This window comes from Sciurus vulgaris, assembly GCF_902686455.1.
Source record: "Sciurus vulgaris genome assembly, chromosome: 6".
Taxonomy (NCBI): Eukaryota; Metazoa; Chordata; class Mammalia; order Rodentia; family Sciuridae; genus Sciurus; species Sciurus vulgaris.
The window spans coordinates 53,128,137-53,151,848 of record NC_136466.1 but is presented as its reverse complement, the minus strand read 5'-3'; the positions used below and the strand labels follow the sequence as shown (position 1 = coordinate 53,151,848).

The 23,712-nt window shown below is 31.7% G+C and overlaps 1 protein-coding gene across 2 annotated transcripts in view; it reads right to left on the bottom strand.

The window, feature by feature from the left end:
- Positions 1-23,712, bottom strand: part of SNX2 (sorting nexin 2) — a 71,213-nt gene that overhangs the window by 11,159 nt on the left and 36,342 nt on the right. For both annotated transcript variants that reach the window (XM_079145669.1, XM_079145670.1), the window contains exons 2-10: positions 19,041-19,158; positions 14,882-15,045; positions 12,656-12,722; positions 12,465-12,508; positions 11,008-11,149; positions 7,627-7,705; positions 2,520-2,595; positions 1,486-1,599; positions 1,139-1,232 (exon numbers count right to left, since the gene is read on the bottom strand). In XM_079145669.1, coding sequence (XP_079001795.1) covers positions 1,139-1,232; positions 1,486-1,599; positions 2,520-2,595; positions 7,627-7,705; positions 11,008-11,149; positions 12,465-12,508; positions 12,656-12,722; positions 14,882-15,045; positions 19,041-19,158 — 898 coding nt within the window. The remainder of the gene's footprint in view (positions 1-1,138; positions 1,233-1,485; positions 1,600-2,519; positions 2,596-7,626; positions 7,706-11,007; positions 11,150-12,464; positions 12,509-12,655; positions 12,723-14,881; positions 15,046-19,040; positions 19,159-23,712) is intronic.

Genomic DNA, 23,712 nt, shown 5'->3' with positions numbered 1-23,712 from the left:
TGCTCATTCTATGTCCATTCCTAAAAAACACAAGAAAATAATTTTTAATATGAGAAGCATTAGGGTTATGATTGATTTATACTACAGTCTTCGGCCTTTAAACATTTGTCACTGAAAATAATGTCTCCAATTTTTAATGAGAATATTATTTAGCTAACCAGAGAAAAATAAAGTAGAATAAATTCTGTATGAATAGAGTACAATTCTGTCAACCTTCATCTTTTTTTCTTTCCTGTGTAACAATGCTCAGTAAAACTGAGTTTCTAAACAGATTTTTCACATGACCATTTTGGATATTTCAAATAAAAAAAGATGTTTACAGGCTGGATGCTACCAACAACTAGCAATTACATTGCCTGAAAATTGTTGTTACTCTACATTGTACAAAATTTTCTAAAAGAACCCATAAAGCCCATTCCCTAAGAGAAAGATAATACAATGACAAAGTTGTGACAAACTACTTTCAATGATAAATGTATTAGTAGGTTTCTATTAATTATCTTAATGAAATGTATACTAACGTCGCACACTAAATTTCTTATTAAATATTTTGGAAAACTGATAAAGCCTTGGTATCTTTAAAATAAATGCCCCCCCCCCCCAAAAAAAAAAAAAAAACCCCACCTCATTGTGGATTACAAAATTACAACTCAAAATTTCTGGGAAGTTTTATGCTCTCCTCCACAAAGAAACAAAAACAAAAACCAAAAAACCACATTTTTAAATACTGTGGTTTGAAAATGAAGAAAATACTTCAAAGGGTTTTCCAGGAAATAGAAGTACAAAATAAATACTTTCATGAAAATTTTCAAATATCAATTTTGAAATCTCTCGATTTTTAAAATATAATCAAAGTTACTAATGTGACATCTTCATCTGTTAAACTGTAAATACATCAACAAAGAATTAATCAAATGAATAATAATTTTCATCCAAAATTCAAACATACTTTCATAAGCTTCTCCATCTAAGCCAGACATTAGATCAAAATAAAATTTTTAGTAATTAAATTGGAAGACACTCTATTATTCCTCTCTCTTCTTTAATAATTTCAGAATATTCATTGTTAGTAACATTTAAATAAAATATTTTCATTAGCTTTATGATGCTAAACATACAAATAACAAAGTAAACAAACCTTTTCTATGACAGACCAAGGCTTCAACACTGGCATGAAGTTTCCTAAGTTGCTGGTCTAGATTCTCAAATTGCTGCTGCTTTTCTTCAAACCACTAAGAAAAAAATGAAAAATGGGGCTAATTTAGGAAGAACAAACCACTGTAAATTAGGTTACCAATACCAAGCTACATTCCTTATTTTAAAGTAACAAATTAACCATGTATAACCATGGTGGTCAACTGATGTAGCTGAGAACTAAACTCAATAAGCAAATTAATATCCTATTTTCTACTTGTACAGCTTTAAAATGCAATTGTTGGGCTCATTAATTCATCTCATTATTCAAGTCGAAAAATCAGCTCTTACTGCATCCGATTCATTCATCTTGATTGTCATTTTGTTGACAGCGTCGGCAGCCTTGTTCACCATCCTCAATATTCCTGCTCCACTCAGAGCCTGTGTATTAACTGCTCTAGGCAGCTGGAATTGAATGACAAATAAGGGCAAACAAACCGGTTAAAAGCCTAGAGGTTTAACTGGGCACAAAAGTGATTCACCCCCCTTCCTAAAATAAAAAAGAGAGAAAAAAAAAAAAGGAGGCTGTATTTTCTTCACTCTCACACATTTCAATAGTGAGATCTAATTTCTCAAATACACTACTTGTACATTCTCAAAGGAAAACTTAAAAAATAGACTTTCCATTTGCTTTTCTTCTGCACGTTTACATTTAGATGGAACAAATACCATTTGTCAAAATATATTAAGAAATTGCCAAGTATCCTAACAATGGCCACCTGTTCGCTAGCAGAAATAAACTGTTTATAAGGAAAGAAGAAAGTCTTGAGAAAAATCTCCCTAAGCTCAGTTAGAATTGTGTGATTTTGAGTTTTTAAAAAATTGAGATAATTCTTTAAAAAACTCAAGCAGTAACAATTAGAATTCTTAACTGCTTTTTTTTTTTTTAAAGTCCGAAATGTACCAAACATCTCAAATATAATGAGTGACATGGTTAGAGTTTGGGCTCTTTCAAATCACAAATTTGCATTTCAAAACCTTAATAAAGATACTAGAATGCAGACACATATTCAACTTTGTGTAAAATGAAGTTTGAATAAATTTATTTCAACAAGATACTTAACCAACAGCTTAGGACATTTGAAGTTAGTTTACAAATCATCCTCTTAAATTTGGTTTTAAATTTTCAAGAAAGGGATTGATCATCCTATAAGTGTCAACTAAAGAAGGTATTTTGCTAGTAATTTAGTTAAGTAATTCATTAGGTTAAAAAACATTGCCTTATTCCATTTATTAATTCAATTATTTACTGATTATTCTTATATAAATTATGACAAACATAAATGAGAAACTTAATATACAAAAATTTAAAGTAGAAATAATACCTCTGAACTTTCCAAGAACTGCCTTAAGTCAGGATCCTGTAGTAAAGTTGGATGTTTTACTGTTCTTTGAAGATACCTAGATTTAAGAGTAAAATTTCTCCCTTTATTAGTATTTTATTTTAAATTATATTTCAAAAGAATAAAAATTTAAAAAAGAGGTAAAAAGGTATACTCAATCTGCCCCCATTAGTCTACCCTCACTATAATTAGAATCTTAAAGCATTCTACTAATTAAAAAACTTTTAATCTTTTGAAAATTGATATAATACCCTTTTTTTATGATTAAAGAAGAAATGGCAGAGGATAAGGATAAAAGTGGGAGCGGTTAAAAAATTTAACAAACTTCTTACTGTAAAGTATTAGAATTTTAAGAGGATGTAAGACTTTAATAATTTTATATTTAGGTGGAACTAATATGTTCCCAGTTACAATTTTAGAGTACTATGAGACAGACAGACAGACAGACAGACAGACACACACACACACACACACACACACACACACACAGAACACATATATTTAAACTTAACGAGAGTAATTACTGTCATTACCAAAATGGGAAACAGTCTTCCAATGTTTTGCTTGTCAGCAGATTTAAATTACGCAATCAACTCTGGCACACAACTAACTTTTCTTCAATAATTGTATTTTTAAGTTTTTGCTATTTTTGATAAATGTCTTATGTAAATATGATATCACAAAAAGTAGAAGTGAAAAAGCAAAAAAGAAACATTATTATCAAAATCACTATTAGCTCTGGGCATAGTAAAACACATGCCTATTAATCCTAGTTTATGAAAAAAAGTGGTCACCTTCTCTAGAGCTAAACTATCTTACCAATGTTTAAATGTTAATCTGTTTTATACATTTATGTAAAAACGTATTAAGCTTCATTACAAATTAGCAGTTCAGATTAAGAAGTCATTATACTAGAAACGAAACATTTAATAGATTTGTGGTTTAAAAAAATTTTGCTGCTTATGTAATAAAGCCAAGAGAAATGAAGTGAGAATACTAACCCTTTAAGTTTAAAATACATTGGTGTATTCCCACTAGAATTTGACTTATAATTTTAATAATAAAATTCCCCAATTCTATTAAATAAATTACTTAATTGTTTACACTGTGTATTACCTAAAGGCAGTTTGCATAAGTTGTTCAGCTCAGTGCTGGAAAATACCAGGCACTCACATATTTGTAAAAGTTTTCCAAAGTGATTTGTTTTGCAGATTAGTAGTCCTATGCAATATTCCATCAAAAAGATTCACTTTAAAAATGTATGAAATATATTACACTCATATTCCTTTAAGATTCACATTAATGTGTTATGACGTTAGTGCTCTAAGAAGTCCTATAGGAAATAAGCCTGGTATAACTCTTAAACCCTGTGTTAATGAAACTCAGTTGACTACAGATCCCATTTTTCATTCTGCCACTTATTAGCTTTCTAAGGAATCAGTTTAGGAAAATTATATTCTAGAAAAAAAGACAGTAAAACTTTCCTTCTTTTTAAGGAAAAAGCAACCAAAGCACATATGTGGCTTAAATCATGTGATTGAGAACAGAAGTGTAAACTGAATTTTAAAACAATGAGCATTCATACATATATACCAATTCAGAATTAATATAAAAGAAATTTATAAATATATAAAGAAATGATGCAGTGAGGTCTTGAGTTCAATCCCTAGCACTCCCCTCCCAAAATCAAAAATAAAAACAAAAAACAGAAAGAAGGGAAAAGAGAAAAAAGAAGACAAGTGCTAATGATGAGAATAGAAAGGCAGAAAGAGCCTGGGTCTTGAATGACAAAATTCATTTGTTCATTCAACAAATATTTACAGAGCACTTACTATTATGTTAGGTATTTTTCTGGGTACCTGCAATGTATCATTCAACAAGACACATTAAGATCTTTTCCCCAAGAAAAGAGAGTTTAGAAAAAGACAATAAATATAACAAACAAATTATGTAGGATGTGAAAAGGTGGCAAGTGCTATAAAAAAAAGAAGGGATGAAAAAGGGTATACAGAACCAAAGGTATACAACATGGTTGGTGGCAATTTAAATAGGTCAGAATGGAAGCCAATGATCAGAACAGACATGGAGACATTTACACTTGAAGGAGGTATGGGAGTCAGCATGCAGATACCTAAGGAACAAAAGCATTCGAGGCAAAGTGAGCAGCCAGTGCAAAGACTAAGAAGTAGGAAAATACCTGGAGTGCAAAAACATCAGTGTGGCCCAGGGCACAGTGAGTGATTAAGGAAGATAGCAGACTGAATAAAAGTACATGTCAGGAATAAATGGCGTCAGTTATAAGGACTTTGGCTTATACTGATTGAAGTCAGAAGTTAATATGATGTGATTTATATTTTTAAAGGATTACGCTAGCTGCTATATTAAAAAAAAGTAGAACTGCTAAAGATGAAAGCAATGAGACCAATTAGGAGACTACTGCAGTTAATTCAGACCTTTTGGACCACTGATGAGAAATGGTTATGTTCCAGATATCAAAAGGAAGCACTAGTATTCCCTAAAGAATTAGATAATCCTGAACAGCTTCCTATCTCCAAATTTCTTGATATGAAAGAGTAGATTAACTAATCTATACTAACTGTTTAGGCTTTGTCAATTGGAATAAACACAATTTGAAATAAACACAATTCTGATTCACTTACACTTTAATGTTAAGGAAGGTTATATTTAAGTAACTTGCCCAAGGTCACACAGTATAGGATAGTACAGGCTTTAAGCAAAAAGGATTCTACATCTTGTATGTTATTATCATGCTTCTCTAAATTTCTAAGTATATATTTGACAAAGAGTATCCTTACCTATAAGATAAATTCACTATATCTTAAGGTATAAAGTACTCAAGAAAATCAAGCAAGCTATATTAGGTATACTTTATCAGTAATCTCTGCTTACTTTACTGAGTATGGCACAGAGTGGTACTTGGGTATTTCACTACTTCCTAACTCTTCCTAGCTTTTAATAACAGATGTTTACCCTTTCACTAAAAAGTCATCTGGATTCTCTAAGTTGAACAAATAAATATATAAATTAACATCATCATATTAAATAAACTGAAACATAAAGAAACACTTTCCTGCTTACTAGAGGCCTACTTTAATGTTTAAAAATTTTAAAATGCCACACAGAAACTACTTATATAAGTCAGATATATAAAAGAGTAAGAAAAATGCAGTTTTAAAATCTTGTACACATTATAAAACAACTGTGCACAGGAACTAAAACTGGCTATGATACAAGAAATGGGACGAGTAAAACTAAAGAAACTGTTTCCTTGCTTCTGTACCTTTATGCTTATATTTTTCTGCAGTCATTTTTTTTTTCTAATGGAACTTTTCCTTATATATTATACTATTTCATTTATTTTTTTCACAACTAATTTCAGTAAGGTCATATTTGAAAAGTATCATTTATCAGTAAAGAAAATATCTATATAAATACCAGGTAGTTTCAATATTCCCTTAAAACTCTCCTTGGTGTTTTACACTACATGGAGGGTATGGTAAATACTGTACAATGCCATCAAGTTAGAAGAAAGCAGAATGTAGAATCAAATTATATGTCCTTGGTACAATAAATCTTCATTAAGTTCCTTATCAAGCATGCCATCTGAAATATTTCAAATTTACTCATAGAAAAATAAGGCTTGAAAGGTTTCTCAAAGGGTCATGGTTACATTTTCAGGAAGGACTAAGTAAAATCAAAGCAAAACATCATGTACCTTTATTCTTAAAAATATTCCGTCTATATCTGCCTCCCTACAACACAATCAATTCTAATGCCCAACCTAAACTTCTGCAATTTAAATTCTTTTCATGGGTAGTTGCTGATTCCATAGATATAATCCCACCTTTTAGTATTCTCTAACATAAGACTTTTAAACTGTATGTTCTTTAGTTTTCCTTACTGCATGTTGTTTAAACCTGACTTTACTGGGGCATTTTCTTAAAATGTAAACAATTTATTACTAAATACCAGAAATAAGTAGCGTTCAAAATAGTTTTAAAAAAATAATTTGTACCCTGGGGGGGTGGGGCTTGTGGAATATGTGTGTGTGTCCTAAAACCTGTCTTACCCACTCCAATCACGGATTTTAAGCAAAAAGGGAAAATTAAGAGCAAACAAATAAAATACCTATGAAATAAAATATTTAAAGCCTAAGTAATCACTATATGTTCTGAAAACTGACCTTAAGGATAGCTCCACATGTGTTTTCTCATTTTAAGCACAGCATGAAGGAAAAAAATGTTAAGATTCTGGAAATGGGATTCCTCCCACCCACTCCCCTGTCTGCCACAATGAAGACAAGTTTTCAAAGCTATAGGAAATATATAGTTGTGCTCTTAAAAAAAGACAGCACATATATTAGTCTTTTAATCATATAGTCAACTCTAACAATGACCAATATTATTATATATTCAAAATGAAAATCTAATACACAAAAGTGAGGGGAACACACTGCATTTTTCATTGTACTGAATAAGGTTTATACCAAATAAAAATTTAATTGAATTTTAATTAGCTAAATTATTGAATTAGTACATGAATATGCTATGATTTCCTAGAAATCTAAATAATACCAAGGTGGGATTATTTTTATCCAAACCTTTTTTTTAGTTCCTGTGGTGTTTTGGACTCTAACCAGAGCCTCACCCATGCTAGGCAAGAACTCTATTATCGAGCTACAACCCTAGTCCCATCCAAACATTTTTATCAACTCTTTATCCCCAGTCACAACAATCATGTTTTCTTTTACAAGTCTAGCAGTTTCTTAGTGCTCTTGGTTTCTACATCTAGGATATAATTCTACCTTCAATTAACTCACACATTTGTATTCCTGCTTACAGTATATGAAGTAAAACATGTTATTTTGTTAGACTATTAAGGAGGATTAATAGAATTGCAACAAATACATTATTGTGTTGCTAAAAGAAAAAAATTTAAATAAGTTTAAAGCACTTTTAAGAGCATCAAGTGGTATATTTAAAAAAATTAGCCATTAAAATACAGTTGTGCCATATAAAGTAATGAATTAGACTTCTGAGAATAATAAAATATTGCTATCTAGAATTACCTTTCAAGAGCTGCTCTCCGTTTTTCTACAAACTCTGTGGATGATGAATCTTCTTTACCTACTTTAACCTTGGTCATACCTTTGAAGAAGTTGAGAGTTGAGAAGATTTTATTGTGGAAGTCTTTTATAATCATTTCTTCACAATTTAAAATATACTTTGAGCTTAATAAAAAAAGCTAAGTTTGTAAACGCTAAAGCAAAACATTTTGAAATATTAAATCTCATGATACACTAACATCTCCACTTGGTAATAAATAATTAAAACATGAGAGAACAGATAAAGCAGAAGATTAGCTGTTTGTAGTTTCTCAACCCATACTATTCATACAAAAACTTACATCAAAAAGTTTCTTTATCTGGTGTATTTTATACTCCTGGTAAATTCAAAGGTTTTTACATTACAATGTGCATAATGGAATCTAAACAAGTAAATTATAAGCAATAATTAGGTTCCTTACTTTCAGGAGATGAAAATAAAGATAAATATGACCCATGAATTTGGTAAATGTTTTCCCTGATGTAGATTCTAAGAGTGTGTTCTTGTTTATTTATCAAAACTATGTTTTCAGGCAGGGTCTCACTAGGATATTGCTCAGACTGACCTTGGACCCTTGAGTTCAAGGGATTCTCTTTAGCCTACCAAGTAGCTGGGACCATAGGTATGTGCCATCATGCCCAGCATATACAGCAGGTTTCATAATAGAAAGAACAAGCACATTCAGAGACAGTTAGAACACATCAAATTTTAAAAATAAAAATCATGTTAATTGGGATTGGAGTGTAGCTAAGTGGCAGAGCATGTGTGTTTTTAGCATGTAGGAGGCACTGGGTTCAATTCCCAGCATCAAAAAGAAAAAAACAAAAATATTAATCATTTCTATATTGTCAATTTCAATACTTATATATTAGTCTGCAGATCCCCCTGTCGTTCTTTTCCCTTTCAAACATTGTATTCTGAAGAAATGAAGAATTGATACATGCTGTAATACAGAAGAACCATGAAGAAACAATAATAAATAGGTGAAGCCTATCATAAAGAACCAAATATTACATGATTCCCTTTATATGAAAAATCCTGAACAGGCGAATCCACAGAGAAGGACACTACATTAAAATCTTTAAAAACGGATTATGAAAAACTATGCAATTCTTCTTTGGGTTGATACATTAGGTGAATAATGAACATACACCACCATTAATATATTGTTTATCAAAAAATCCCATTAAAATATAAAGGTTGGAAAAGGAAAACTCAGAAAACTCAGATTATTGACCTTTTCTACTGCATGTGGGATGTTATTTACCTGAAAAAAAAAAAAATCCCAAATCCCACAACTATGTAATTCTTTGCTTCTTTTTTTTTATTCCGTCACTTACACTCATTCCCAAAGGAAATCATTATGGCACGTTGTGGGGGAAATAAAACAATTTATCCTAATTGGTTTAACTCTTAAAATTTTCAATTTGTTTTGCTTTCATAATAGTTTACATGGAATAGTATTCTTTAGTCAGATGAAGTCCTATTAAGTGGCAATGGTATATGCTAATGACTTCTCAGCAAAAAGTAACCACTTTTATTCCACTACTTATTACTGGAATAACACTGGTTATGTAATTAAAAGTCTCTCCCATGCTTTTAATTTTTCTTAGACAATGTATTCATTTTCATTTAAAAGTTAATAGACAATATGAAATTTATAAATGACTGATACTGTGCCAACTGGCTGCCAGGAAATTCTTTACTGATATACATTTTCATTATTCCATGTAACTGCCTCAAATCTTTTTTTGGAATGAAGTACCATATAAATAATTTTTAAACAATTTTAATCTATTTTAAGTGTCTTTTAGACAGTTCAACAATAATATAGTATTAAAAGTTATATTTAAAAAACAAAATTTGGGGCTTGGAGTATAGCTTAGTGGTAGAATGTATGTATAGCATGTATGAGGCCCTGGGTCAATCTCCTGTCACAAAATAAAACATAAAAGTTTTCTTTTTTAGGTAAAAAACAAAAAAACAAACAAAAAAAAAAAGTAAAAAGCAAGAAACAAGCAAACCATAATCCTATTGAAATAAAGTGAAAGGAGACAGAATAGAATTGTGGTTAGGAGTACAAGCTGATACGTAAGAAGAAAGTTCAGCTCTGCCATGTTGTAGATCTGTGACATGTGGCATAACCTTGATTAGTTTCCTAAGTTCCTTAGTTCAGAATGTGTGCAGGTTTTCAGGCATTACAAAGTATATATAATAATATTAAATTGTTTGTCCTTTTTATTCTTTTATAAGTGTTAACAGTGGAGTTATAAAGGTTAGCTGATGTGTTATATCACAATAAATTCAGTGCAGAAGCAGAACACAGCTATCTTCTATTAATGAAGAAATTAGAGATTTGCAAAAAGTTTAAAAAATTTTTGTCTTATAAAATTTCTTTCACAAATTTTATTTAACATACAGTAAGTTTATTGCTTTTAAGTGAATAAGATTAAATAATGTTTTCAAATACAGTAAATATCAACATATGTAGCCCACATAAGCTAAAGTTCTTTTAAGACTCCTTCAATAAATTTTAATAAAGTAGGGGCTAGGAATGTAGTTCAGTGATAAAGTGCTTGCTTAGTACACACAAGGCCCTGGGTTTAATCTCCAGCACTGAAGAGAGAAGGGAAAGAATAAAAAAAGGAAAATATATTACAAATTCATCAGATTTCAAAATTATTTAAGTATCAATAAAATTGATATCAAACCAAATGCTTAAAAAAGTAAAAAACAATAATTTAAAAATCAGCAAAATTCAATCTCAAGTATAAAGAAAAGTTAAAGTAAGAAAAATAAAAACCAAGCACTGGAAAAAATACTAAAAAAATTTAAGAGATGACAGATGTCTTAATGGTGGTTTTCCTCTTTTTTAATTTTTTGCATTTTTTTTAAACTAAACACTACTGGTATAAGTAGAAAGGTTTTTAAATATTAAATTGAGGTATGAAATAAACTAAGACAAGTTTAAATAGTTTTTATGAGCAAAGCTAACTCAAGTGTTCTTTTCGGACAATATAAAGCTAATATTAAGTAGCCTGAATGTGACTCAGTAAAATGGTATTCTACCATACCCCCACCAGAAAAAAGCAGTTTCTAACTGCTTTCAACTTGATAAATTTTAACCCAATATTCAAAACCTGAACCCTTAGGTGTTAGAAAATAAAACTACCAACTATATATTCTTAAAATAAATGCATAATTATAATAGAGCATTTAAATCCTGTATCTCTAGAAATGAGATGTTGGTAATGGAGGATCCTGGAATGCACAAATGTACAAGGTTAAAAGGGAATTACCAACTGTAACAAAAACATTTTTTTTTTTTTTGTACTCACGCTTACCTACTATACTCTTCTCCGGAGCGGGTGGCACAATATACCCAACATGTAAATATTTGCTTGCTAATTTGCTGTGCAAACCAAGAAAGTCACTGAATCTTCTTTTAACTGAAAATTCACTCTTACTGAACATGGAAAGAGAAGTCTGTAAGTGAAGGAGAGGTATTTCAAATTTTGAACAGCACAGAATTATTTAGAACTTAATACAATATGTATGCATGCATGTGTGCACGTGCGCGCACACACACACACACACACACACACACACACACACACTGTTCTACTTTGCAAAAGAATGCAGAGTTATCTATGTGGTATATAGACTTCTAACAACTAAACAACAAACAAGAAACACCCCAAAACCCAAATGATTGTTTATGTTAATGAATTTTAAATCTTTATCTCTGGCACATATCTTCTAAGCTTCATTCCAAATAGTTCCAAAATGCCTAAGGGACACCTCCACTTAAATCTCATTGACCCCCTCAAACTCACTACTATATTTTCTCCTGCTTAAACACAAGTTCCATAAGAAGAGTACTTGACTGTACTGTAAACTAATACTATATACTCCATTGCTTGTAACAGAGCCTGACACCATGGTAAAGTACTTAATAAATATTTGTTTAATAAATTAACAAATCTTACATCACTTTGTTATTTGCCTCTTTACACAGATCACTTCCAAAACTATGAAGTTCCTCTAGTTAGTAACTTAAATATCCCTCTTCTCATTCCTTATATCTAGGTCTAAGAAGTCATTTATTTTTCTCACTTCCAGAACCATTTCCTTAGTATCATTGTTTCTTATACTTGGGACTGCTGCAAAACACTGTTTTAAGATTTGAAGGTGTATGATCCTTTAATAATTGTAGTGGCCTCTTAACTGGCAATCCTGACCTCTACATTGACCCTTCCAATTCATATTGAGGCCACAGATATCTTTCTAAAACAAAAATCTAACAATGTCATACTGTTGAACCTCTTTAATGGCTTTCCATTATACTTAGGATGAAACCTAACTTTCTTAATGTGTTACTCATAACACATGAAGGCTTATGGCCAAACAATTCAATCACGAACCACTTCTTACAGATCCTAGATAGCAAAGTTCTTTCATGACTTAGATTTTTCACCAGCAAACTCCTTTGCCTGCAACAAACATTCTACTCCTTTCTTTTCATTTCCCCCAAATCAGTACCCTCATATTTGTCTTGATTTAGATATTATTTTGCTTAAGAAACTTCCTGACTCTTGGGTCTAGATTAATTCCCTTCCTGCATACTCAAACAGAACACTCAACCTATGAAATTACTTAGAATTACAACTCACTGTAACAATTTTTTAGCAATCTTTATGAGATGGTAGCCTTTATAAAGACAGGCTTCATGTCAACTTTAATCACTGTCATAGACTCACAGTGAGGGGTCAATATTTTCTTAAAGTAGTTAAAGGCTTACCTTTGTTGTTACTCTATATGCCATATAAGCATTCATACCATCACCTATAAGAAAAGTCAAATATTATTTTTAAAACCATGTGCTTATAAGTAAAGTACCATTTTAATATTGTAATGGCATATTTAGTGAAAAAAGGGGGGTGCATAAGTCAAACTAAAAAAAAGAAGTATGAAATATAAATATTGGCTCACCAACTTTCTCTGGATCTGACACACCAATTTCTATATCAAAAATATCTCCATTTGCTTCTTCTTCAATCTAGAAAAGAATAATTGTTTTTGGTGTTAAAGAAGATTCCAATTTATATTATTAACACTAGTAACTATAATTTTTACCATATATGCTGTAGCAGGGTCACTGAAAAAAACAATAAAAGTTTTCACATTTCCTGACTATATAAAGAAACAGAATAAAATATACAAATAATAGGATAAGGATCATTTGGAGAAGTAAGGGAAAATTTTGTGTCCTTAAAATGTAGAAAAAATGTTTTAGCTTTCTGTACAAATACTGTGGAATTTTTTTGGTTCAATATATTGAATCTTTAGATTCATACTTTAAAAATTAACTCATTTTTAATAGCAATATTTCTTCAAGTTAGGGTTATTTCTGAATAATTAGGAGACAGTCATTACTTTCACCAGTAGAATCTTACACACTTGCAAAAAATTATTATACCTAAAAGCAACATCAGTATTATGATTTTTCTAAATATCAAGTGAAGTAAATACCAATACACGTTCCTCTTGAAGCCAATAAAGTACTATAAAGTTCAATTTTAAAAAGTAGGAAAAATGATAACCCTATAAGACTGTAGAAAAGACCTTTTAAATGCTATTATTGCTATTATAAAGCAACTGGGTAGCAGTTCTGCAGGAAAGCTATGTTATTATTAAGAAAGCTCAGAGATTATTACACTTACAAAATTTTCAAGACAATCACAATCTGAGACTATATACAAAAAACTGAGTTTTTCTAACCAAAATCTTTTCTTAAATGGTTGCCTTCTTGTATACTTTAAAAAAAAAAATTTTTTTTAGTTGTTGTTGGACACAATACCTTTATTTATTTATTTTTATGCCATGCTGGCTGAGGATCAAACCCAGTGCCTCACATGTGCTAGGCAAGTAAGTACTCTACAACTGAGCTATATAACCCCAGTCCTTCTTGTATACATCTTGAAGAAAACCTTTTTTGAATTATAACACATACAGAAAAGTATAAAAATTGGTACAGCTCAATATATTTTCATAAAGTGAACACATCTTTGTAAACTGAACCGAGGTCAGAAAGAAACACTACTAATACAGTCCAGAAGGTTCTCTTACACTTCTCCTACAGTCAAAATGTTTCCTTCACCCTACCAAACCACTATTCTGACTTCTAACTCTGTTCATTAGTTTTTTTACGTTCATTTCATGGAATCATGTGTAAGTGTTCATTTCTGCCTTATTTCCCTTAATATTATGCTTGTTAGATCACTAACATGTTTGTATGTGGGCATATGGTTGTTATTTAACTGTGGTCATTTAAATGATCTATTTCTCTAAGAATGACTTTTTTGGTGGGGGCAGGGAGTGGGGATTGAATCAGGGGCAATCTATCATTGAGCTATACCCCCAGTCCTTTTTATTTTTGTATTTTAAGACAGGGTCTTGCTAAGTTGATGAGGCTGGCCTCCAAGTAGTCATCTTCCTGCTTCAGTCTCTATAGAGTAGCTGGGATTATATGAGTGTTGCCACCATGCTTGGCCTATGTGGATAAGCTTTAAATATGTAATTTTGCCACTTAAACAACCTCTACTCCAAAAATTATTGCCAAAACATGAGAACATCTTTAATTGATTTATAGTTCTTCCCTTTTAAAAATAAATGCTATATAACAAACTTTAAGCATAAAGTGTATTTATTACATTCTTTTATCAAATAAAATTACTCAAAATACCACGTAACTGTAACAGTTTTCAAAGTACTTTCATGTATTACCTGATCAACATAGGAATCCTCAGAGGTACACATTATCATCATTAAGATCATAAATGACAGGACTGGGGTTGTAGGTCAGTGGTAGAGAACTTGCCTAGCACATGTGAGGTACTGGGTTCGATCCTCAGCACCACACAGAAATAAATTAAATAAAGGTATTGTGTTCATCTACAACTAAAAATAAATTTTAAAAAATTACAAATGATTAACCACCTAAGAAGGTAAGTGAAATGTCCAGGTCAGGTCACTGGGTTACAGAATGGTAGAGATAAAATCAGAAAAAAGATCTTCCAATTTCCATAGTCCATGTTCTTTTTAAAATATGTTTGAAAGGCTTTGATTTAGGAATGACTAATAGTAGAGTGATGTTAAGTGGGGAACAAAAAAAATATAGGTTACATATTAATTTAGAATATAAACACTTTTCTATACCTCCTCCCTGGATCTATCGAAGATCACAGGAGCAGACATACTCTTTGATTCAATTCTAGGAGCAATGAGTGCAGTAGGGGTGACAGGGGTGACTGCAGGAGAAGGTTCTGAGGAGAGGATAGGTTCCCTTTCTGGGCTGTCCAAAGAAACTTCTTCTGTGGCTTCTAAACACAAATTAAACAGGTTAATTAAGGAAACTGCAACAAACTCCTAAGACTCTATACAACAGTTAATCAATAATGAAAAATATTTTATACTACCAACAAATATCAAAATAATGTAATTTTAAAATTATCATGATGAAAGAATTTTTTTTAATTCTTTAGCTGTTTATCAGATCTTTAAAAACAAAAAGGAATTCTGTTGGTTTCATGAAGAATTGTATTAAAGTCAGCTTAAGTGACCATCCTACTGGAAGTTATCTATACTAGAAGAAGAGCAAAGATATGGACAAGTCCACATTAGTTGTGTTTGATTTTGTAATATATCTATGCTTATAGTAACTTACCTTCCAAATATTTTATTCAGACTAAATTATGATTATTTTATACATATGAACACAAATTTTAGGACACAAGGCTGCCCAAAACTATCCCAACTGGGATTAAAAATTTGTTATGGAAAATCCACAAAGTTAGTAACCTAGAGCAATTAATTGCCAAAGATTACTGGGTATTAACTGAATACACAAATATGATACAAAGCAAACAGGTGTTTAGGTTTTAATTTTAAATGCTCATTCACTTGAAAAAATCTAAAATTAAATATATTTAAAACCAAACCGTATCAATAAGCTGAATGTCTATAGGCTATGTAATATTGTGGTAAATGCAACTGAGAAACACAAAGAAATGGAAAATATCATACCTGCCCTCAGGGAGTTTATAATCTAGTTGGGAAAACAAGACATGTGGAATGTTAAAAAATAATAAAAGACTTAAGAGAACAATAAGAATGTTACAAGACAATTACTGCTATATCAACTACAAAACAAACACTATAATTTGAGCAGAGACAGAAGACAATACTTTAGGCTGGGGAAAATTGGAAATAATTTGCAAAACTAATCTGAGGAGATTGATATAGGCAAAGGAAAAAACAAGGGAAAATTCCAGGAAAACTGAATAATAGCATAAGCAAAAAGCAGAGTAAGGAGTGTAAAAATTACAGTGACCATAATGTAAACTACAGTTCTACTTATGTGCAGAACTGACACCAGGAGAAGGAAGGCAAGACTGTAAGAGGAACTCATGATAAGACCAGTGATTTCTAAGCTGATATTCTTATATCCTACAGGTTTGGGAAGGCAGTAATTGTAGTTAATAGGCCATTTTAATTTTAATGCCTCAAAAAGTATATGTGCATGAAAAAAGACTAATGGACTAATATGAAATAGACTACAGATGATTCAATATAATGAACAAAAAGCTTATATACAACTTCAGGTTATGAAGAGTGCTGGTATTTATTACTTTTTTTTAAGAAGTGAAAATAATGAGCAATATGAGGAAGTAAAAAAATTGGAACACTGAAGCTAGAAGGTGTTAAGACCTTTAATCTACAAATAATGAGCAAAGCAACAAACACCAAAACAAACAGCAAACAAAAGAAAAAAACTCCAAAAATATTTGAAGAGGCACTATTACTGAACAGATCCATATATAAAACAAAACAAAGTCCCCCTGCCAAAAAAAAAAAAAAAAAAAAAAAAAAAAACCTCTATGAAGTAGTAACTTTATTAGATAAGGTCATTTCAATTTTTTGATTACATTTTCTTTCACTGACACCAGGTATTGTATTCAGGCTGCTTCATAATGCTAGGAGATTACAAAATAAAGCTAAATATTGATTTAAGTAGGTAATATGGAAAGAGAAAAAGTAGACAGATTTAGATTCAGCATAGTAATATAAAGTCTGCCTTAAACAGTTTTCATGACTTCTTTTAGATTTGACATTAATATACTAGAAATTCACAAGGTGTAATTGAAACCAGACCAAAAGGTTCAAGAAGATGTCCCGCAGGCATTAACTACAAAGATTAACTTTTCCTTAGAGACATACTTTAAGGACAAATATAAATTGATTATGTCATTGTCAGCTACTTAATACTTCACTCATATAGATTCCGGAGAATATTTTTCTAAAAAGCAATATTCATTATGCTTATAATTGGCATGACCTGATGAACAGCACAAGTGAAATAAGCTAGATACTGTGGCAGAAACAAGTTCTAAAAGTCTAGGGTGATTTCAGTATTGGCAAGTTGCTCACCCTCATTTATTCCCCAAGGGCAGCTTCCTACAGAATGTTCAATGAAGCACTGGTGTAGGATGTAACAAATGGAGGAGAAGTATTTGGTGAACACTGTCTATGAACACTAAAAACCTTAACATCCATTATTTGAAATGCTGCCTAAAATTTATTAGCACACATAACAACAATAATCTAATTTCTTTATGGCTTTAAAATCAAAATGGCTAGGTTGCTACAGCAAGATCTATATCCACTGATATAGGAGAAACAAGTACATGTTCTCTTTACTGGAAAAGTTTTCACCATCCTGATAACATATGCTACTCTCTATTCTGGTTTCCTAGAACCATTTCTCCATGGAAGAAGTGATATACCTGCTGAAATTGCATTATAAATAAGAACACAGTATGGTATTAAATCACTTATACAAAAATAATTAGTTTAGGTCTTCAATCACCTAATGATGTTATTATGCAATACAGGTGAGTTTAAAATAAGAGATAAAGCATAGAAAATATATTTGCAGGTTAACAAAAAACAGATGACTGCATTTATTGTTCTTTAGTCCTCATTTCTCCTTTTGATTTTAAAACAAATATTGACAATGACTATATTTGAATCAGAGTATTCAGTATAGTCTTCAAGGTACACTAAAACAGTGTAAAGATTTTACAAATTGAGCTAGTTAGGCAAACATCATTGTATAGTCCTCACACTAGCAAACTGATCAGTTTGTGCACAGTATTTAAAAAAACAACAACCACAACCTTTCCTTGAACAGGTACACACACACAAAACTGTAAGCACAAAGTTCCAGCATACTCATTTGAGACTGGTTAAAAAGTTTAATATAATGAATAATCCAAAACCTCTATGCATAACCCTATACTGTCAAGAGGAATACATTCAAATTTAGATTCAGAATTGCTTAGGAGAGAAAGGACTTTTGTCATCTCATCTTAAAATACAAATGCCATGAAAGTACTTTCGATGACTGCCTGAAAAAAATTCCACAAAAGGTAACAAAAAAGAACACTGAAATACTATAATTCTTGTTAACTGTAATTTTGACTCTAAGTTGTTAGAAGACTTGGGGGAAAAAAAAAAGAAATGTGATTGATACTTGGTATCATCATTTTCTAACATGGCAACCTACATGATTTCATCTGTGATAGCTAAGCAAGCTGGAAGTTATATGAACCTTAGTGATGGCTTCAAACATTTTTGTACAAAAAGTAACTGTGGTTTGAATATGGGACAACTATAAAAGTTGAGGACATATTATTAAAATTTAAAGGAAAGTCACTTCAAGTAAATTGTTACACAGAGGCTTAGTATTTTGTTTCATTAACCTTAAGGTTTTGCTTTTTTAACATTAAAACATTTGCAACTAATTTTTTTTTTTTTAGTTAGGATAAGTACACCAAATCTTGCCCTCATATCTAAAATAAACTCCTCCAATATCAATTTATTCACCTAAAAGTGAGTCCAAATAAAATAGAAAGTGTAGCAATTTATTAAAAGATTTCAAATACAAATAAAACATAAAGTGACTTTCAAATCCATAGGTTAATTTTGCTTTGTGACAACTTGTTAATTAAAAAAAATACAATCAATGCTATTTTTTGAAGTCTGAATACCACAACCATTAGTCTTTTGAGTTTAAGGACTGACCAAAACAATAAACTATAGCATGCAAATTTATTTACAAATTCTTAAAACTAAGAAAGGATATCATTTTTGCTTCTTAGTCCATATTTTTCATAGACTAACGAGAAATTTCCCCTAAGTTGTTACAAGAAGAGCTAAAACCAATACACAGAGTTTACATTTTGCTGTAGAGAATATTTTCTTATAGAATATTTAACTGACCATTGTTAAAAAAATAAAAAGATACGACAATTACCTGCAAAAAGATCTTCTCTGTCATCATCTAGTACAACTTCTGTGGGTTTTGGGCCATTGGAGTTTCCACTAATATCTTCTGCAGGAAGACTAGCTGGTTCTGGAGATGATGGGCTTGACTATTAAAAAGAACAATAAAAGATAATGGATTAGGGTGTTTAAACTGTTGCAATTATGTCCCTATACACTAGAGAAATCGAAAGTTCTTCTTAAGAAGGACTATTTCCTCCTGTCAAGAATAAACCCAAAACACACTTTTAACTAACTCTATTACTTTCTTAATCAAAAATCACTTAAGATTTTAAAAAGAAACCTTTGTCAGCCATTCCCTTAGAGGCACTAATTTATCACATTGCATTATAATTAGCAAAAACCAAATTTAATGCTTCCATCATCATAGACAATAGAATCAAAATCAGGTAAGTCCCTTGATTTTTAAGAATCCATGCTTTTAAGCTGGGCTGGGTGGCACACACAGGTAATCCCAGCGGCTGGGGAGGCTAAGGCAGGAGGACAAGAGTTCAAAGCAAACTTGAGGCACTAAGTGACTCAGTGAGACTCCGTCTCTAAATAAAATACAAAATAAGGCTGGGGATGTGGGTCAGTGGTTAAGTGCCCCTGAGTTCAATCCCTGGTACCCCCCAAAATGGGGAGCAGTAACTTGGACATATGGGCTCCATGATTAAGGGCCCTTGGGTTTAACTCCCCAAACAAAAACAACAACAAAAAAACCCATGCTTCTGTTTTTGCTATATACACATTTGTTTTTCTGGTGATGGACGATGCATCCAAACAACAAAATTCCATGCAACTCAACAGACTGTATGTGCAGGGAGTTCAAAGAACTGCTTACACTAAGAGGAAGGCAAGTATACTAGTTGAATTTAAATGCCATTATTCTAAGGTTTCTATAGTTTCAAATTAAAAAATATGCCCCCACCAAAACATTTACATTTCAATTAAGCTAAACACTACTTTTGTACTTCTTGATCTGGTTTTTTTTTTTTTTTTTTTTTTTTGGGGGGGGGGGTAGCAGGAATTGAACCTGGGGACACTTAACCACTGAGTCATATCCCCAAACCTTTTTTAGATTTCATTAGAGACAGGGTCTTGCTGAGTTGCTTAGGGCCTTGCGAAGTTGCTAGGTCTGGCTTTGAACACTTGATCCTCCTGCCTCAGCCTCCAGAGCTACTGGGATTACAGGCTTAAGCCACTGTGTCCCACCTGTACTGTTTTGTTTTGTTTTTTTTTTTTAATTTTTTTAGTTATCGATGAACCTTTATTTCATTCATTTATTTGTACGGGGAGCTGAGAATTGAACTCAGTGCCTCACGCTCGCTAGGCAAGCACCCCAACACTGAGCCAACTCAGCCCTGGCCAATACTTATTGATCTTAAGTATACTGACCAATATAATCACTACTGCACAACTTTTAATCAATTTTCCTTGTGATAGCTAGACCAACAGTCTTGTATAAAATCAAAGCCTTTTGAAAAAATGCAAAAGAGAAATTTTAACGTGTTGGGCTAGATACTTTCAAAACCTCAACAACAGAATTCAGATGAAGAAAGAACATTACCATCAAGCCCAGAGGCTTCATTCATACTACTTTTCCAATCTTTACCATAGAGGCTTCCATCAGCATGGGTTAGTTTTTCCTGTTTTTGGTCTTCACATAATGGAACCATATAAAATATACTATTATTCGGTTTTGTTCTTAATGTTATTTCCTATATGAAATTCTTCTATATCATTCTGTGTAGTAGTAGATCAGTCATTCTTGTTGTATAAAATTCAAAGCTTTGTATAACTACTATAATTGACCCACTCTACTACTAATGGAAATTTGGGTGGTTATCAGTTGTTTGTGTATGTGTGCGTGTGTGGATATTTTAGTGAACATATGAACAAATTTATCTGGTACATATTTAGAAGGGCACAGTGGGATCATAGTGTAGAATATTAAGTAGATGAATGTTCAGCTTTAGAAGCTATCACTAAACCATCTATTAAAGTGGTAGTATAAATTTATACTCCCACTACATATATATAAAAATTGTGTTCCACGATTCTTGTTAACATTTTGATACATCCTATCTTTATCAATTTAGCTACTCTGCAGAGTACAGAGTATATACCATTGTGGTTTGAATTTGTTTACTTCCCTGATGAATAATGATGCTGAGCAATTCTTATGTGTCTAATGGCCATTTGGATATATTTGTTTTGAAGGATCTTCCCAAGTATTTTGCCATTTTTTCTATAGCCCTTATTGATTTGTAGGCGTTCTTTATATATTCTGGATACAAATTCCTCATCAGATATGTTATCACAAATATTTTTATCCAGTCTGTGGCTTACTTACCTTTTCACTCCCCGACCAACACCCCTGTCCCACACTCTTCTCCCTAGTACCAGAGACTAAGCCAAGAGACATTCTACCTCTGAGCTTCCTCTCCAGCCCCATCACTTGTTTTAAGACTTTTTTTGAGACAGGGTCTTGCTAAGTTGTCCAGGTGGAACTCAAACTTGGAATCCTCCTGCCTCAGTGCCCCAAGAAGCTGGGATTACAAGCTTTTGCTGCCATGCCTGGATACTTTCCTATTTTCTTGGTGATAGACTTTAAAACAGAAGTTCCTAATTTAATATGGGTACATCATTAATTTTAAAAATATCAGTAAACTTTTGGAGGATCAATAAACTTTTTTTTTTTTTTTTTCCCAGTGCTGGCGACTGAACCCAGGGCTTTGTGCATGCTAGGCAAATGCTCTACCACTGAGTTACACTCACCAGCTTCCCAATTACTAAGATTTCCTGAACAACTTTTAAAGTAAAGAATGGAAGTGAAATAAGACAGTACAAAAAAACCAAAGTACAAATGTTCTCTCTGACATGTGGATGCTAACACACAATGGGGGGTGAGGGAAATAAAAGCTCACTGGATTAGACAAAGGGGAATGAAGGGAAGGGAGAGAGGATGGGAACAGAAAACACAGAATGAATCAGACATAACTTTCCCATGTTCATATATGAATACATCACCAGTGAAACTTCACATCATGTATGATCATAATTATGAGATCAAATTAGAATAAGTTATACTTCATGTATGTATAATATGTCAAAATACACTCTACTGTCGCATACATCTAAAAACAACAACAAAAACAAAAACAAACAAAACAAAACAAAAAAAAAAAAAAAAAAAAGAATCCTCTATGGCATGAGGACATTTCTTTTTTCTTTTTTTGGTCCACGGATTGAACCTAGGGGCACTTTACCAGTGAGCCACATCCCCAGCCCTTTTTTATTTTGAGACAGGGTCTTGCTAAGTTGCTTAGGGCCTCATTAAGTTTCTGAGACTAGCCTCGAAATTGTGATTTTCCTGTCTAAGCCTCCTGAGCTGCTGGAATTACAAGCATGTACCACCATAACCGTGAGGACACTTCTTTAGAGCTTTCAAAGGCAGTTTAAATTTTATAGGAAAATTTAAAGACTTCTTTTCACTTAGGAGTTCAGTTTTACATATCTAAATTCTCACAAAAATGGGTTTTCATTTAACTTAAGCATTTTCACTTGAAAGAATTTACAGACTAAAAATAAATTTATACTTTTCTTTCTCTAGAAAATGTTCTTGACAACCTCAAGTACACACCTCCAGCTGAGTCTGATTAGATGAGTGACCACAAATGTCTATTTCTGACATAATTTCTTCTACCACACAGTAATTATTATCTGTTTACAAACTACAAGTCAAATAAGAAAATAAAGAGTATCTAATTTACTACTTCTTACTATTTGGCAGCAAATATTCAATGACTGTTAATTGAATTTTATGAATGTAACTATGGACAAGCCAAAGAATTATCCACAAATTTATCAATCAGATTGTCTACAATACTGTAAAATTTTCAATGGCCTATAGTACATTAACATAAAAACATAACAGTGATTCCAACACCCATTCATAATAAAAATTCTCAAACTATAAAGAGGCACTAACTTCCTCAACTTGATAAATAATATCTACAAAAAGCATGGAGCTAACATCATACTTAATGGTGAGAAACTCAAAACTTTTCCCCTATGATTAGGAGCAAAACAAGGATGTCCCCTCACCACTCCTTTAAACACCATAATGGAAGTACAAGCTATAACAATAATACAAAGAAAGGAAATAAAAGAAATACGTAAAAGTTGTTTTTGTAGATGACATGATCATCTATGTAGAAAAGTTAAAAGAATTTTGAAAAAATTTACTTGGAATTAATAAGTGATTATAGCAAGGTTTTATGATATGTTTAACATATGAAAGTTAATTGCTTTTTTATGTACCAGAAATAAATAAGTGGATTTTGCAATTAAGGATACAATACTATTTACATTAGCATCCCCCAAAAGGAATATTCAGGTTTAAACCTAACAAAATATGTCCAAGATCCTTATAAAGAAAACTAAAAACTCTGAAGAAAGAAATCAAAGCACTACTAAATATATTAAAAGATATTCCATGTTCACAGATTAAAAAAAAAAAAAACAATATTGTCAGGGTATCAATTCTTCCTAACTTGATCTATAGTTCAATGTCATGCCAAGCAAAATCCTGGCAAGTTGTTTTGTGGCTAATAATAACTATTCTGAAACTTTTAAAAAAAGACAAAATCCCAGCATAG